Raw genomic sequence first — 16537 nt, forward strand, 5'->3', positions numbered from 1 at the left:
TTGCCAAGAAAATCCCAAGTGGGGTCACTGAAGAGTCTAAGTAACATGACTGTTTATAGATGCTGTATTCCCATTACCTACCGCCGTAGTTTATGTGGGCTTAATTTCTTAACTTAAACAACTTAATGTCCCTGACAAAACTCATTTCCCAGACAGTTTAAACTAGACATTCTCTAAAGATCCCTCTGGCCAATGTTTCTATGAATACCTCCCAAATCTCACAAACTGTTTGTCCTTGTATCTATGCTACTGTCTAGGACGGTGCTTCACTTGGATAATGAACATCTCACCTTTCTGTACCCAACGAGAATACTAAAGCCTTGAAGTATCTCAAGCAAAAGCTGGAAAATCCATGCATTGCTTGTAAGCCCTCCCAAGAGTAACTGGCATAACATGCAATGATAAAAAGCAAATAACAGGGAAATTCTCAGTATTTCTTGACATAATGTGAAGAGTAAAGCTGAGAGCAAACAATCGAAAGAAATATCAAAAATTATCCAGACAAATGATTGTTGAGTAAATTTTGCCCTTACCTTTCTTTTTGTAATCGATTTATTTGCTTTCTCTGTATTTCTACTCTCTGACTCCTGCTTATTCCCCATGAGTAGTTTGTGTTCCATTTTCTTTGGCTGGGACCCCTTCCCAGATGGCTTGGGGACTTGGGAGAGTAAGGCGAGGTCTATTTTCACCACGAGGCTTTGCAGGAGTGGGGTATCCCTGAGTGACTTTGTTTCTCTGGAAGGCAATAGGACTTTATTCCCAACAAGTTCCTCCTGAACCATCAGAGATGATTTGTAACCTCCACTCCTGCTGTTGTTGCTGCTGCTGCTGCTGTGGGGGACGCCCTGGTTCTGAATCAGAGAGCTGGCAGGGAAATGTTCCAGACTCTGCTCGTCCGTATTGTTCTTGGTGGATTCAGGGTCCAAGAGTGTTTTCGTAGGCACTGAGTGAGAATTTTTGTGCTTCTTTTCACAGGGCACTGAGAGAGACTTGCACTTTTCTTGCCTGTCTCCACAAGACCGAGGCCTCCCTTTCGTTTTGACTTTAGGTTTATCTTTGGAAGATTGGTCTTTTGACCCATGTGGAAGGATTGGCTCACTTTCCACCCTCAAGTCACCCTGAAAATTGTCCTGAATTGATGCTTTCATAGGCTTTTTGGGTTGTTTTGAACCAACTGTCTGCCAGTGTGGGGAACCATCAATGCCTTGCTGAATACCAGACTTTGGGTAGTTTCTCTTGCTAGGATGGGTAGCTTCAGAAGCAGTTCTGGATGGGTGACTAGAATTAGAGGGATGGGGATCACTACTGGAGACAGAATGCTCATGACCACTGGTGCTACTGCTGCCTTTTCCCTTGGCCTCCTGGTGGTGATGCTGGAGTCCTGTTTCACTGAGGCTCTCTGATGATACAGTGGGTTGAGTCACTTTGGTGAGCCAGTTGTCCAGTTGCCATTTATTTGCTATAGGTGGGTCAGGCTAGAAAAGGGAAAAAGAAGAGAGTCAATTCATGACTGTTGACAATCATTTACAAAATGTCAAACTTTCACTTATTTCAGTGTTTACAGAATTTCCAAAGCTCCACTTACTCCTCTATTTCACCCAAGATATCTGTAGATCCTTTTGTCATATCTAATACTAAATGGAATAAAGGGTACTTTCAAATATCATCTGGAAAAATTTGTAATACAAGTAGTTAAAATAACATAAAGAAAAATGTCAAAATAAAAATCCATGGGAAATCATGAAAAGAAATAGAAATGTAAGTACGAAAAGACCAGACTTCAAGTTAAGTGTGCAACTGTGATATCATTAGTATAGGGAACTCTAGGTCAGGAAACTCATTCCATCAAAGCAACAGTACCTTCTCTGAAATCTAAGTCTTAGAGAGTTGCCTACAACTCTGGTAAGTGAAATGACTTGGCAGGGGGCAGACAGCCAATTTGGGTTAGAATCAGGCCTTGAACTCATGGTATCACTAGCACCTAGAGCAGAAATTATCAAAGATCATTTAGTTCCGAACTAATAAATAAGGCTAGAAGCTAGTATTTTGAAAAAGCAAATAGGAAAAGTACTAGTTAATCTAATACAAAAAAAATCAAATAAACAGTATCAAAGATGAAAGGGGAAATTTTACCTCTAATGAAAAGGAAATTAAGGCAATTATTAAGAACTACTTTGCTCAATTATATGGCAATAAATACGGCAAATCTAGGTAAAACGGGTGAATATTTACAAATATATAAATTTCCCAGATTAACAAAAGAGGAAATAGAATTCTTAAATAATCCCATCTCAAATATGTCAATCAGTTCTGTTTAAGAATCAGAAAAGTAAGGGGTAGCTAGGTGTTTCAGTGGATTGAGAGCCAGACCTAGAGACAGGAGATCGAAAGTTCAAATCTGGCCTTAGACAATTCCTAGTTCTGTGACCCTGGGCCACTCCACTGCTTAGCCCTTACCACTCTTCTGCCTTGGAACCAAAACACAAGACCTATTCTAAGACAGAAAGTAAAGGTTTAAAAATAATAAAAGTAAGAAATTTCCAAAACAACTGGGAGGTTAGGAGAAATTGGCAAAGGTGGCATGGGGAGCAACACTTGAGGTGAACCTGAAAGGTAGCAAAAGATGTCAAAAAAAGAGTATTTCTTTCCAATAAGATGTGCCCAATACTGTAAAGGAGACACAGATGTAAGACCTTCCAAAGAGAATAAGGTTTTTGTGATTTTCAAGTAGAGAAAAGAAGTAAGAACAGAGGTCTAACAAGAAGAGTTAACAATAGAATGATTTTCAAAGGGCACAATGAAAGGAATGATTGTATGAATGACAGAAAGTAGCACTGTGGTAGACAGGTGTGGGAGGAGGATGAGCAGTAGTGTGAACTTTAGATCACTCCACCTTACTTAGTCTAAAACAGGAATGTCTACACCCATACTTAAGGATTAAGTATTTAGGAGGATGGCCTATGACAGACATGTGCTAGCAAATGACAAATCAGAAACAACTGACAGACCCCTGGGGCTGTCCTAAGGGTCCACCATTGGTCCATGTGAGATGCAGAAAGTGATGTAAAAACCCACATCACTTTCTCTCTCTGGGCTCTTTCTGAAGAGAGGTGGCTTTGGTGGCAGCTTGTGGAGCTTTTCGGCATCTTGGAGTGGTGGCAGCTATTGTCCGGGGTTAGTGGTGAGTTTTCCTTGATACTATACTGGAAGAAGCTTAGTAGCCTAGTTCAGGTGAGGCATCCTCACTGAGCTCTCTCAAGAGTTTAGGCTGATTCTTTTCTCCTTTAATTTCCAAACACTATCGTCTTAGAAAAGCCTCTAATCTTCAAAGACCTCATGGTGGAGGTCTTTGAAATCCCCCTGGCACAGACCAGGCAGGAGAAATACTATACCCTCTTTCTCTCATATTAATTAAAATCACCATAAATTTCCAAACTGACTTGGGTTTTTTATTTTGGATTTTCTCTGGCGACCAAGTTCATTTAGATTAGGTCAAAACCCTAAAATTATCCTTGCAGTCGCAAGGAAAGGAGCTGTTTGCTAAAGTGGGCTTCAACTATGATTTGAAGAAAAAATGTGCTAGCACACACAGTAAAATGAAGAGCTAAAGCAAAATCAATTCTACTTCAGCAGAACATAATATTAAAAAACTTGTATGACAAGTGAAAGAAACTTTAAGAAAACAGAAAATTTCATTAAAAAATGAGATTGAAATTTCTATAGTTCTCTCAAGACTCTGAAATCACAGGAAAGAACTATTCATCAGTTTAGAAAAGAACAAAGTAAAATAGCAAATATCACATATGATGGAGAAAAATTAAAAGCTTTTCAATAAGATTAGGAGTAAAACAAGGATGTCCATTGTCACTACTACTATTTAATAGTCCTAGAAATATTAGCTATAGGAATAAGACAAGAAACAAAACTGAAGAAAAAATCCTAGGTAAAAAAGAAACAAAATTATTACTTTTTGTCCACAGTACACTCAAAGAATGTTAACTTTTAACAAGAAGAGTTAGAAAGCAAAATTCTATTAAATTAAGCAAAGAAGTCTATAAAATACAAAGGAGTATACTGAACAAGTTCACATGGGCTCTATTTGAATCAAACTATGAAACACTCTGTGGAAATAAAGATGGAACTAAATAATGGGAAAAACACTAATTATTCATAGGTAGATTCAGTTAATATAATAAAAATGAAAACTAACCTAAGCTAATTTACTTATTAAATGGTATGCCAATTCAATTCCCAAAAGAATATTTTATGAAGCTAGAAAAAATAATAACAAAATTCATATGGAGGAAGAAACAGTCAAGAATCCCAAAGGTAATCAGGAAAAAAAGAAGGAAAGAGCAGGAGTAGCAGAAGAGAGAGAATTTCTTCTACATAGCACTTCCAGATTTCAAAGAAAAACAACTAAAACAGTATGTACTAGTTGCCCTGTATAAAATAGGCATAATTTAGCACATGCTAATCAGTTGTCTTTGGGATATGTTATTAATTCCAAATATTACATTTAATTAGCTTGGTATGATGGAGTATAGATTTAAGTTCATTTTATCAAGTCTTTTTTCCTCCATTTATGTTAATGTTTTTATTTGTAAAACTATATAGAGTGGTAGTAGCATTTTTAAAATTGAGAACATAGTTCAAATTCTGATTTGATGTAGAAAAGGGAAGAAAAAAAGATTACCACCCACCACTAATAAAATAGGGAAACTCCTTTTCTTTTCCTTTTGAAAAATTTACTTGGATACCTTCCTACTAGCCTCCTAGCTCGTAGCCCTGAGATCCCAGGAAGAAAGGGTGATTTTAGCAACCTCTGCATCTGTAATCATGGGCAAGTTCCTCATCTATCAGTGCATCCAGGAAGTTCTCTTAACCTCCCCTCAAAAAAAGGGGAGTAGCCCTTATATCATGATTTCAAGGAAGTTTTGATCTGAGAAATTACTGACATGGATAAGTCTACTCATTCCACCTAAAAACAATTAATAAAGGTTATCTGGGGAATTATTTTCCTGGGAAATGACTAGAAACTATCTTAGTTTCTAAATGCACTCAGACTTGTGGGAGATAATAGTTTAGTGATGATGGCATTCAAACAGCAGTTTAAGATCTTCATCTTACAAATGAGAAAATTAAGGCTGAGAGAGTTTAAGGGATTTGACCAGGGCCACTTAGCTAGCATTCCTGAAATTTAAAAAACATTTCTGCAGCATTAAAACAAAGACTGGTGCCTGTGCTAAAGTCTGATTGGGCACTCACTCTTGAAAGGATATTAAGGCTTTTCTTCTTAAAAAACAAACAAACAACAAAAAAATACTTTAAAAAAAATGAAAATTTTTATTCCTAATTAGTGTTAAGAGTTCAATAAACATTATTTTTTGTAATGTGTAGAGTCCTCCCCAAGAACGACAGAATCCAGGACAAATAAGCTAATGCATTCCTATCATGGAAAACTAAGGGGTGCCCCTGCAAGCCCTGCAGCACAGAAGCAGAAGGTTTCCCTGGGATGCCAAGTTTTCTGTACCCCGGGGACACCATACCTCAGCAGGCACGGGTTCTAGAGGCTCATTCTCCTCACTCCCACTGGAACTGCTCTCACTCTCAGAGTCTGAGGAGCTGTCAGAGTCACTGGTGCTCTCTGACTCTGTATTGCTGGAATGTGCCGAAACCACACTGTCTGCAAGGGATTGTGGAACGCTGCAAAGCAAAAGAGAAAAAATGAGATAGCAGCAGAGGAGGTGTCTTCCTTTGCTCTCCCAGCTTGTAACCATTTTAATTTTTTGCATAAGTAACAATGTAGTCTTTTCCCACAAATATACTGGAGCACTTTATTATCAAGAGATAAGAAGAATCATTGCCTCGGAGGTAATTCAGTACAATATCTTCCCTTTATAATAAATGAAACTGAGAACAAGGATGTTTATATCAGTAAATATGAGAAATGGGGACAGCTAAGTGGCTAAGTGGCTAAAGAGGCAGACCTAGAGATGGGAGGTCCTGGCTTCAAAACTTTAAAACAGTTCCTTGTTGTGTGTCTCTGGACAAGTCACTTAACCCTAATTGCCTAGCCCATATCATTCTTCTGTCTTGGGTGTTTTGATTCTAAGACAAGATAAGTGTTGAAAAAAAAAAAACTGACCTAGATACTTCTTAGCTATATGACACTAGGCAAAGACACCTAACCCCAACCACCTAGCCACTCTGCTATGGCACTGATATTTTCTATCAATTCTAAGATGGAAAGCAAGGGTTTTTTTAGGTTGTTTTTTTTTTAATGAGAAATGAAAAATATCAGATTTTCCTTTAAAAAAAATGTCAGGGGAAGGTCACAAACCCAGGTCCTATGTGATTTTTCACATTTGGATTTTAATTTCACAAATGAAATCTTCACTTCTAGGGCAGTCAGCTATAGTTTATCCCTAAAGAATCCATTAGAATATAATCCTAATTGCATATACATTTTTGAAAGCAACTGAAATAATAATTTTAAAACAGGGAAAAGTTATGGTTTTCAAAACATTTGATATTTTTCTCTTCAGACTACTGTATGATATCAAGGAATGTTTGTAAATATAACTGGAAGATGAGTTGAAAAACAAGTCATTTAACAGCCAAACATTGGCTAATTCTTGCACAATGGAAAAAGCAACGGCCGAGTCCAAATTATGTTCACACAGATGTAAGTATAACTATGCTAACAAGTGATTCAGAAATCAGATTATTTCTTAGTGCGGGTGACTCTAAATAGAGGGTGACAAAGTATATAGAATAAAGCCTCTCACCCAGGGGTATATATAAGTAACTAACTAGAACCTTGAAGGCTTCCAAATATTCTTCAAAGAATTTCAAAAGAGAAAAATTGCATTATTTTCCAAACATTTTCTCTGATAGAAAACAATTTATAACAGTCAACGTAAAAAGGTTGTAAAAGTTAATTAAATTAAAAGAAAGTTCTATTTCTCCATTGTCAACAATGCACTGTTGAGCTGATGAAGAGGGCTGCTTTCTGAATATGTTAAAAGAATCGTAATGTAAAATTAAGAACTTTTCTACAGAGACAGAAATTATTGGCATATTTAACTAGGCTGCTTGTGCTAAGCAAATTTGGCACACTAAGTCATGACTCTTATTTGAAGGATATCAACAAACTTCATTTCAATTTCTTTGAGTTTTCATTTCCAAAGGGTCATCTCTAATCCACACTTATTTATAACCAGCTGGTTGTTAAAGGAGAAGAGCACAATGCCTAGCTTCAAAAGAAATGGCAACAAGTCATCCTCACTTGCCTTTCTGAGAGACTATGAAACAGGTTTATCACAGTAAAATATTTAGGAACACTAAACCTGTTTAATTTTTGGTTACTAGACCGGATGATATTTATTTAAAAACCAAACCACATAGGGGGCAGTTGGGTAGCTCAGTGGATTGAGAGCCAGGCCTAGAGATGGAGGTCCTAGGTTCAAATCTGACCTCAGCTACTTGCTAGCTGTGTGACCCTGGGCAAGTCACTTGACTCCCATTGCCTAGCCTTTACCACTCTTCTGCCTTAGAGCCAATACACAGAATTGACTCCAAGACGGAAGGTATGGGTTTAAAAACAAAACAAAACAAAAAAACCACACCAGAAGTTTCTTTTATCTTTTACTATTTAGTGCAGGATTTCTATGAAGAAACATCCCCATGAATGAATTTGCCAATCTAACCCTAACCAATAAACCAGTTATAAGAAATTTAAACTTAACCAACATTTCATCTAAACCACTAAACAGTCGCAAAATTACTAAGTGTCTGAAACAGCTTAATTTCTTCAAAATTATGATTCTTTTCTACCAATGTCTACAGATCTGAGGGAAAATACAGTACCTTGCAGGAGCAGATGAAGGAGGGGGCTTTTCAGAGACCTAAGTATTGCACAGACAGGGAGAGAGGAAATTGAGGGGAGAAACAGAGAATTGGTTAGGGTAATTCAATTTAGAATATAGCAAATTATATGGGCTTAATTAAAGGAATTTGTTTCATTCTGAATGGAAAACTGACTTGCTCATCACCACTGTCGTCACTGTCACTGATCTGAAGGTCATCTTCTAACATCCTAGAAAGCATAGAGAAAGAGAAATGTTAGCACTTTAGAAACAATATCTAATATAGTTTTTGAATTTATTATGGCGTTTATGCAACATTTCCAAACTAAATATCAAAATCAAACACTAGGATGGTTGTAGCAAAGTTAATATTGGAACCAAGTAAGAAATAGAGAAGATTACAAGATGTTAAATGAATAATTTTGATTATTTTAAATTAAAAAGGGTGTGTACAAACAAAACCAATTCAATTGAGATTAGAAGGGAAAGAATTAGGGGAAAATGTTTATAACAAAAATCAACATTAATAATGATAAAATGCAAAAACCATAAGGTGCCAGGTTTCATTATCATATGACTACAGAAGGTGACTCAATATTTGAAGTACTACTTTGGCAATTTTTGATTTATTCTTGGACTCTCGTGTCTAATTTAACAAAGTTTAAAATCATACAAAGACATTTTAGAACACACTGTATAGCAAGCTGAATTCTCCCTACTAACATATTAAACTGTGTTTGATTTTATCATGAGCGACTGTGAAATTTAAGCAAGAGAAAACAGGGCAATAGATAAACAAGCTATTAAGATTGATGAAACATGTAAATGAAATTTATTCTTGAACTATATGAATTAAGACATCTAATTAATTCTAAGGAAAATGTTTAAAAAAATAAAACATCTTACTTTTTAAGAATAACTAAGTATCCGTTTCAAGGCAGAAGTGGGATATGGACTAGGAAAATGGAATTAAGTGATTTGCTCAGGGTCATAGGGCTAGAAAGTATGTGGGGCCAAATCTGAATCCAAGTCCTCCTGACTCTAGATCAAACTCTCTATCCGCTGTGTTACCAAGCTGCCTTGGCAACCTAAAACTTAAGGAAAAAATAACTTAAATTAACAGTAAAAGTGGCAGAAACAAAACCTTAAATTCAGAGTGCCTTTCCAATCACTGTTGTCTTTATGGGAAAAGAGATGAGCAGATGCCCCAACGTTCTTTCAAGACAATTTAGGAAACATGAGGAATTTCAGGCTTAAATTGAGTAAAAAATAATTTTGTTAAATTCCAACTTACATGTTTCAAACCTTTTCCCCTCCCTCAATACAGAGCTTCCAGTAAAAAGTGTACAGATGCATAAAATCTACATATTTTTATTTGCTGTTTTGGTTTCCACACAACTGCTCAATTTTGTTGGAACAAATTATGAACAATAGGCAGTATGGGGGTGGCTTTCTAAACAGAGGTCCAGTCTGAGAATCAGGAAGACTCAAGATTTTAGTACTTATATACTGACATAATAGTTGCTAGTTAATCACTCAGTGCACCAAGCAATTAAGTTGTAGATAAATTATTAGCATGGAAGAAGATAAAAATTTATCAATCAATAAGTAACTTTTTCCTAAGAACTCACAGTATACAACATATCCTGCTTGAGACCAAGTGTGCATAAGTCCCTGGCACATAAACTGCTGGCCCTCCCTTAGTCAGTTAGGGGCTCCCACTAGACTTCATGGGGTTGGACTCGGGGGAGAAACTATAAGATTCAGTCTTCCTCAGTCTGCTTTGCTTGATCTTCATACATACTACTCCCATTAAATGTATTTTCCCAAGGATGCATTTTTATAGTAGAATTAAAAACAACTACAATTTCCCTTAGTGTTCTCATTATATCAAATGTCTTCAAGTATCACTTCCATGAAAACGATTCTCATGTCTCTTTAACCAGTCCCAGAATCCTTTTTTAAGCTCCAACATATCATTTCCTATTGGCCATTGGCCATGTTGAACTAACATCCTATATCACACTCAACATGTCCAAAACAAAAATGATTATCTATTCACCAAATCTACCCTCTTCTTTCAAACTTCATTATTATTACTAAGGAAACAACCATTCTTCAACTCAACCAAGAGTATAACCTTATAAAAAAATTTTATTCAACTCCTCAATCTCATTTAGCCTACACATCCAACCAAGTATGAAATCTTGTTCTTTGTACCTTCACAACATCACTCCTACAAAAATTCAGGAATCCAATACATACCACTTTGGCATTGAAAACCCTCCATAATATAACCTCTTCCAATCTTTCTACTCTTAAGACATTATTTCCAAATATATACTACATGGCATGGTCCGATCTTACTGGCCCAACCCTCACTATGATGGGATGGCTGAGATTCTTCTTCCCCTATGTATCCCAAAGGGTTGCATTGGATCTTTTCCTCAAAGGCAAAGAAACTGTACTTAAGAATTGACTAGCATTGTGGTGGCAAAGAACTGTAAACTGAAGGGATGCCCATCAATGAGGAATGGCTTAACAAATTGTGACACATGACTGTAATGGAATATTACTGTACCATAAAAATAAGGAACAGAATAATTTGGAAAAACATAAAAACACTGACATGACATGATGAAGAACAAAATGAGCAGAAGCAAGAGAATGCCATATACACAATAGAAATATTGTTCGAACAATGATTTGTGTATGTCCACTTCCAGGAAAATAAATGATGAAAACAAATAAAATACACACATACACACACACACACACACCCCACACACACCTTTTTGTTATGTAAGAGAGGAATTGGTAAAAGAGAGAAATCAGATCCAGTGGAGCAAGAAGCAGCTCATATGTGTGTGTGTGTGTGTGTGTGTGTGTGTGTGTGTGTGTGTGTGGGTGTGGGTGTGTGTGGGTGCGGCACAAGAAGAAAAAAAACCAGGATTCCAGTGAGAGAGCAGAAGCTGAGGAACTCAAAAAACTGCTAGCTCACCTCACTCCTCCAGCTGAGAGTCAAAGAGGAAGATCTCTGAGGCTGGGGAGTCCCTCTGGATATCAACTGTTTCCCAGTGAACTCCTGAAATCTCTCACTCAGCTTGAATAATCATAGACTGGGACTTTGAAGGAAGCCATCTACTGAGAAACTCCTCTCCCTCGTCTCCAAAGATTATTCTCCACCTTTCTCCACAAATTTTCCTGAACTCCATTGCTCTAACCATATTAGCTCAGGAGTAGGGATCAAACCAGCAGCTGACCAGAAGAGGGGTCAAGGACAAGAGCCTGGACCCCCAAGATTTTGGGGGAGTGTCAGTCTGCCAATCAATAGGGATTACTGCTACCCACTTTCCTCACCTAATACCTTCATCTCTCCCTTCCCTGAGTGAACCCAAATAAAGTATTTACTACTTAGATCAGATTTGCCTAGTTCCTAACATTAAGGAAGGAGGCTGAAGATTTGGGGAGAACCATACCTCTGCCCAAAAAGGAGGTTTAGTTCAGGATCCTAGGGATCGAAATAACTAGATCCAAGGAACAATATCTCTCCTTTGTGGTGTTTGAAGAGAAGTGGCAGTTGGTGTACTTGAAGGACCAATAGACAGGAAGGTCCATCTTGTCTTTAAACAATAGCTGAGACCAAGAAGGGAAGCTGTGTGCCATTTCACCTAAGCTCTTTCCTCTAGTTTTTAACCTGCACCTCCCAGAAACACTCTCTGAGGAGACATACTCTGTCCCTCAGGGAGTCAAAGCTGGGTTACCTTCTCCAAGGAGAAGAGGGGGAAGATTAACCTCTTCCCCCTCTCCATTCTCTCAACTGTCTCTCTCTCTCTCCCCCTCCATTTCCTCTGTGTGTGTGTGTGTGAGAGAGAGAGAGAGAGAGACCCTCTTACTGGCCATATATTACAGTTAAATGGTACTTTCTCTAATGGGTAGATGGGAGGAAAAGAGGGAAGCAAATTGGCATTTTGATGTAACAAATTAAAAAAAAAAAGGAACTGATTAGTCCAGGGGGATAATTTAGTTCACTTTCCATCTCCCAGCTTCCTGAAAGTTTCTGGATACATTTATGTGACTTTCTGATCTCCTAAATCCATGAGAGTTGGGTCTTATGTGGCTTGATGGATGTAACAAAATTTACCAATCTATAGCATTATACTGTAAACTACTAAATTTATTATAAGATATTTCCAAAAATAGTCTAAATGCTGATTATTTTTATAGCATCAATTGCATTGGAAAGAGTTAATTAAAATATATATTGAAAGAATAGTAATCTACTTATTTAAAAAAGCGCAATTTTAAAGAACATTTCATTACTGTTGTGAAAGGAATTATAGCTTAACTCTTAACTCCTACTCAAATAACCTATCTCTTAAAATTTAAAATGAAGCATAATAATTTTACCTTGGAAGGTAATTTATTTTATTTTTATTAACAGATTTGTCCTTATCACCAAAATATTAGAGAAGCAACAATATGGTTTTTTGGGGGCATTGTTTAGCATACGTTAACAACTCAGTTATCTTATTTTTTTGTTGTATTATTGGTTGGTACACTTTTGATTTCTAAAAACTTATTCCTTAGGCTATTTGAACAAAAAGTTGTGAAGAACTGTCCACAGGGGCACGTTATAGCATGAAATTGTCTGTAAGTCAGAATGCATTAGAATCTGGTTCTGGATGTTCCATTTTTATACATAAGGAGAGTATAAGCAATATTTTTCTTACATAAAATTGAGTTAAAGAAGAACCTGAAGGCCTATAGGGATTATGGCACATTACAAATCATAGAATGTAAATAGGGATAAAAACTCTCTCTGGCACCAATGATTCATAGCCATGAGACCTGTTGCTAACTGATAATATAACCAGCTATTGTCAGATGACTTTAGGAACTTGCAGAAAGGATATCACCCCTCAGAGCATTAGGTGACCTTGGAAGACTCTCCCTTGCTGATCTAAATTGATGGAAAAACTTCCTTATAATAAGATAACCTTGGATCTGGAGCAAAAATGTGCCAAGATGAGTACTAAAAGATTTTTATTTTAATTAATACTGGCAAGTACTGGCAAACCTAGAATGGGTTACCATGAAACTATACTTTCTCATGAATTTAAAATCTAGTATTATTCAATATATTTCTAAAATGTATAAGTCCCAAATTCTTGACATTTGTCAAAACAAATTAATTCCATTTCCATTCAAAAAACAGTTTTCAAAAATCAAGTTAGACTTAAGTTGGCAAACCTATTGTTGTCCTGTGTCTGACACAAGTATATAAATCAAAAATAAATGTATCTTTTTGTGATTCTTCCCTCTCTTATGAGGTCTCAACACCTAAAATACCATATTTAGACTTTAAAAGATAGCAGAATGATAAAATTAAAGTATACATATATTAGTAATGATCAAGACAGAGTAAGATCTTAAGCATTTGAAAACTTAGCTGAGAAATAAAATCCTTTGAGAAGGAATATGAAATGGTGTCAGTTAATCTAATTATAAAGAATTCACCCCAAAGTATAGGCTCAACAAAATCCTGTGTTTTAATGTACTTATATCGGTAGTGATAACATCACAATACAACCGGAATCCCTTCCTCAATGAAAAACTTGGGTCACTTACGATGTTCCTTGCTGAGAATTAGAGCAGGGTTTTGAAGATGAACCATGCTGTTCTGTGGAGAGAGAGGAAAGTATACTGAGTATGAACTGACTCTGCTTTGCAGCTCATCTGATCCATCTATAAAATGGTGAGAAAAATGTATTTCATAGCTCTGTGATGTGCCCATTGGGAAAGGTTGCGGTTACCTATCTTTTCCTTAAACCAAGTTTTAGAAGTATATATACACTCGTGAAGCAAAGGCTAAAAATATGGAAAACCTATTGTAAAACACTGTGCCTGACACATGGTAGAAGATTAAGAAAATATTTACTGATTTGCCTTGGTAAAACTTGTCTATCTCTCATAAAATAAAACCCGGCAAAACGATTCTGTAATTGTAGCAGATGCCAATCATTGTGCTATTGGGAAGATTGAAGGGTGCAATGCATAAATTGGGGAGTTCTGAGATGCAAAAGGGCTAAATGTGACATTTAGGTACAGTACCAAGGAATGGATGACCAAAAGGTTCCCTATGAAAGGCTGTATACAATCCAAAATAGAATAGATCTCCCTTTTGGACTAATCACTAGTGGGGCCAAGTAACTGGGTGGTCATTATACTTCAAGCCTGGGCAATATGGGAAAGAGACACCATCTAAAATAGTCATGGAAATGGAATGTTACTATTGATCATTTTCCTCTTTTATCCTAAAGGCATCCTGAACATATCATGAAACCTTACTATTAAATTTTTATCATCTTAGAAATAATTATGCTCAATTTTCCTTTGTAAGAATGGGCTACAAATTTAGACTTACTGTGGTTCTGTAATACAGATTCAAGGTGCTGAAATTCCTGGAAAACAACAAAAGTTCATATTAATTTAAGCAAGATGCATAAATCTTACAAGTACAAAGTAATAATAATGCTATTGGCTGGCTTCAAAGTGGAAAAAACCGATTTCATTTTTTTTGAAGAACTGATTTTTTAGCTTATATTTTATAATAAAAGATCAATTGCTGATTTGACTGTCTATTAAATTTGAATCACTAACATTATTCACTTTAAAATGAAAATAATTCACAATTTCATGTGGTTTTCCTTGATATTTGAATGCAAATGTTCATGAGTTTTAATGATTAATAAGTTCATAGTAATTTTTTAAATACATATAAGATAAATGCAGATACATAGTAGCTCAAAAATGTGACTTGGGGTACAATTAAATATATTTGTGATACATTTTCTAACCCCACATCATGAGAAGCAACCTCCTGCCTTTGATGCTCCTTATTAAAGAAAATTCAAAGTATGATACATTTTTTATGCTTACCCAAAGAGAATCTCAAGGAAAGTAGTCAAATTAAAATTCAATAAATTTAAAACTAAACTAAAAACCTAAAGAAAATTATATAACATTTACATTAAGGTAATGATTTGCCGATTCTTAAAAGAGTCAAAAAATACAAATTTCCAGATAGAAATTACAACTATATTTCATTAATATCTTATTAGTTGGCCCAAGTTTCATTGGGCAAATTCCCTCTTCATAGATACTCTATTTGGAAAATGTAAATACCAGAATCTAAGAACAAGTACAAAATACTTGAAGTAACACCCAAGAGACTGCTTAGAAGGAAAGGCAGGCAATCTAGCCTCTTAAATCTATTCCAACCAAAACCAAAACAAGAGTAAGTCACTTAAATTAAATTGCAGTAAAAAAAATCTGTGAGGCAATAAGAAAAAGAGTTAAAAAAAGTCAATGTCATTTCACAAACAAGAAAACTCTTCTTAGCTTTTGACTAGAGATAGGATGGAGAGTGCTCTAACCCAACAAAATTCTAATTTTATGGAGGGAACAGAAGGAAAGAATCATTAGTGAGAAAACTCTGATGCTATTTACAATTAATTTATTTTGTTCCATAATTGCATTTGTTCTGTAATGGCTGAAGTCACAGTTGACTCTTTGTTTCTGAACTCTGTTCAGAATTCAGCTAGCCTGCAATGGATTAAGTTTAGATAGCCTACTCTCCTGCCTGAAGGAATTTAACTGGCTTTGAGAATGTGTGTGAATGCAAAGGAATTGAGCCTAATGTCTCTACTCCAGCTATTTATCCTTTAGGGAGGTCTGGTTTACTTTCCAAAAGTACGGGATACTATCCCCTACATCCAAAAGCAAGCTCTTCTTAGAAGGGAAGAATAGTGCTAACCCCTAGTAACAAACTTCCAACCAATAAACTATTCCCTGTGCCTTAGGCTTGTAATCAGTCATGACCCATTCAATCCCATGACATCTGCCCTGTCTTCTTTGTTTTCTATGCCCAAAAACCTATTTAAGGGAAATTGCCCTCTGGCTCACAGTCTTTGGAATAAATGGAGGCAACACACTGACTAATTTAATGACAGGGAGCACGACCCCGATAAAAAATGTTATCTTGTGCAAAGGTCTGACTCAGTTTATCATTTTGTTAAATTTCTCAAAAAAAAAAACACCAGAAAACCTGAGATTAACTGGAGAGGGCGGATCTTAGAAGCCACTGGGTACAATGCTCAGACTATGACAAATATGTTCATTGCTCTTTATCTCAGAGGTCAAAGGAAACCTAAAATATACCAGAATTATAAGCCCAGACACATTCCCAATGGTACACCTCAGGACAGAAAAACAAGGCTAAAATCTATCAGAGTTTTGACCTATGCAGAGCTTGAACCAAGCATAAAGCCTCAATTCAGGAAAATATAATAATAAGAAGAAAGGAACAGACTAGAAGAAACTAACCTGTATAAAGAATTTGTATAGAATTGGAGATATCAAGAACTCCAAATCAGAAAATGAGTCACTTTAGAGGAAAAAAAAAAGGAGATTCAAAAGGTAAAAAATAGGTTTTCCACAAATACTGCAAGAATACCTAGAAGAAACAAAGAGATTTTTTAAAAGGAAAATAAAATCTCTAGAAGGAAAATAAATAACAGAAAAGTAAAATCCTATCAAAGTAATAGACTCCATGAAAATTAATTTAAGGATTTTAAGGCACTACATTTTCATACCTAGTCATT

At 36.0% G+C, this 16537-nt stretch overlaps 1 protein-coding gene across 9 annotated transcripts in view; it reads right to left on the reverse strand.

The window, feature by feature from the left end:
* Positions 1–16537, reverse strand: part of AFF1 (ALF transcription elongation factor 1) — a 220283-nt gene that overhangs the window by 40363 nt on the left and 163383 nt on the right. For all 9 annotated transcript variants that reach the window (XM_007495930.3, XM_007495928.3, XM_007495927.3 and 6 more), the window contains 6 exons: positions 14299–14335; positions 13503–13554; positions 8047–8101; positions 7873–7910; positions 5550–5706; positions 534–1475 (listed from right to left, as the gene is read on the reverse strand). In XM_007495930.3, coding sequence (XP_007495992.1) covers positions 534–1475; positions 5550–5706; positions 7873–7910; positions 8047–8101; positions 13503–13554; positions 14299–14335 — 1281 coding nt within the window. The remainder of the gene's footprint in view (positions 1–533; positions 1476–5549; positions 5707–7872; positions 7911–8046; positions 8102–13502; positions 13555–14298; positions 14336–16537) is intronic.

This window comes from Monodelphis domestica, chromosome 6 (assembly GCF_027887165.1).
Source record: "Monodelphis domestica isolate mMonDom1 chromosome 6, mMonDom1.pri, whole genome shotgun sequence".
Classification (NCBI taxonomy): domain Eukaryota; kingdom Metazoa; phylum Chordata; class Mammalia; order Didelphimorphia; family Didelphidae; genus Monodelphis; species Monodelphis domestica.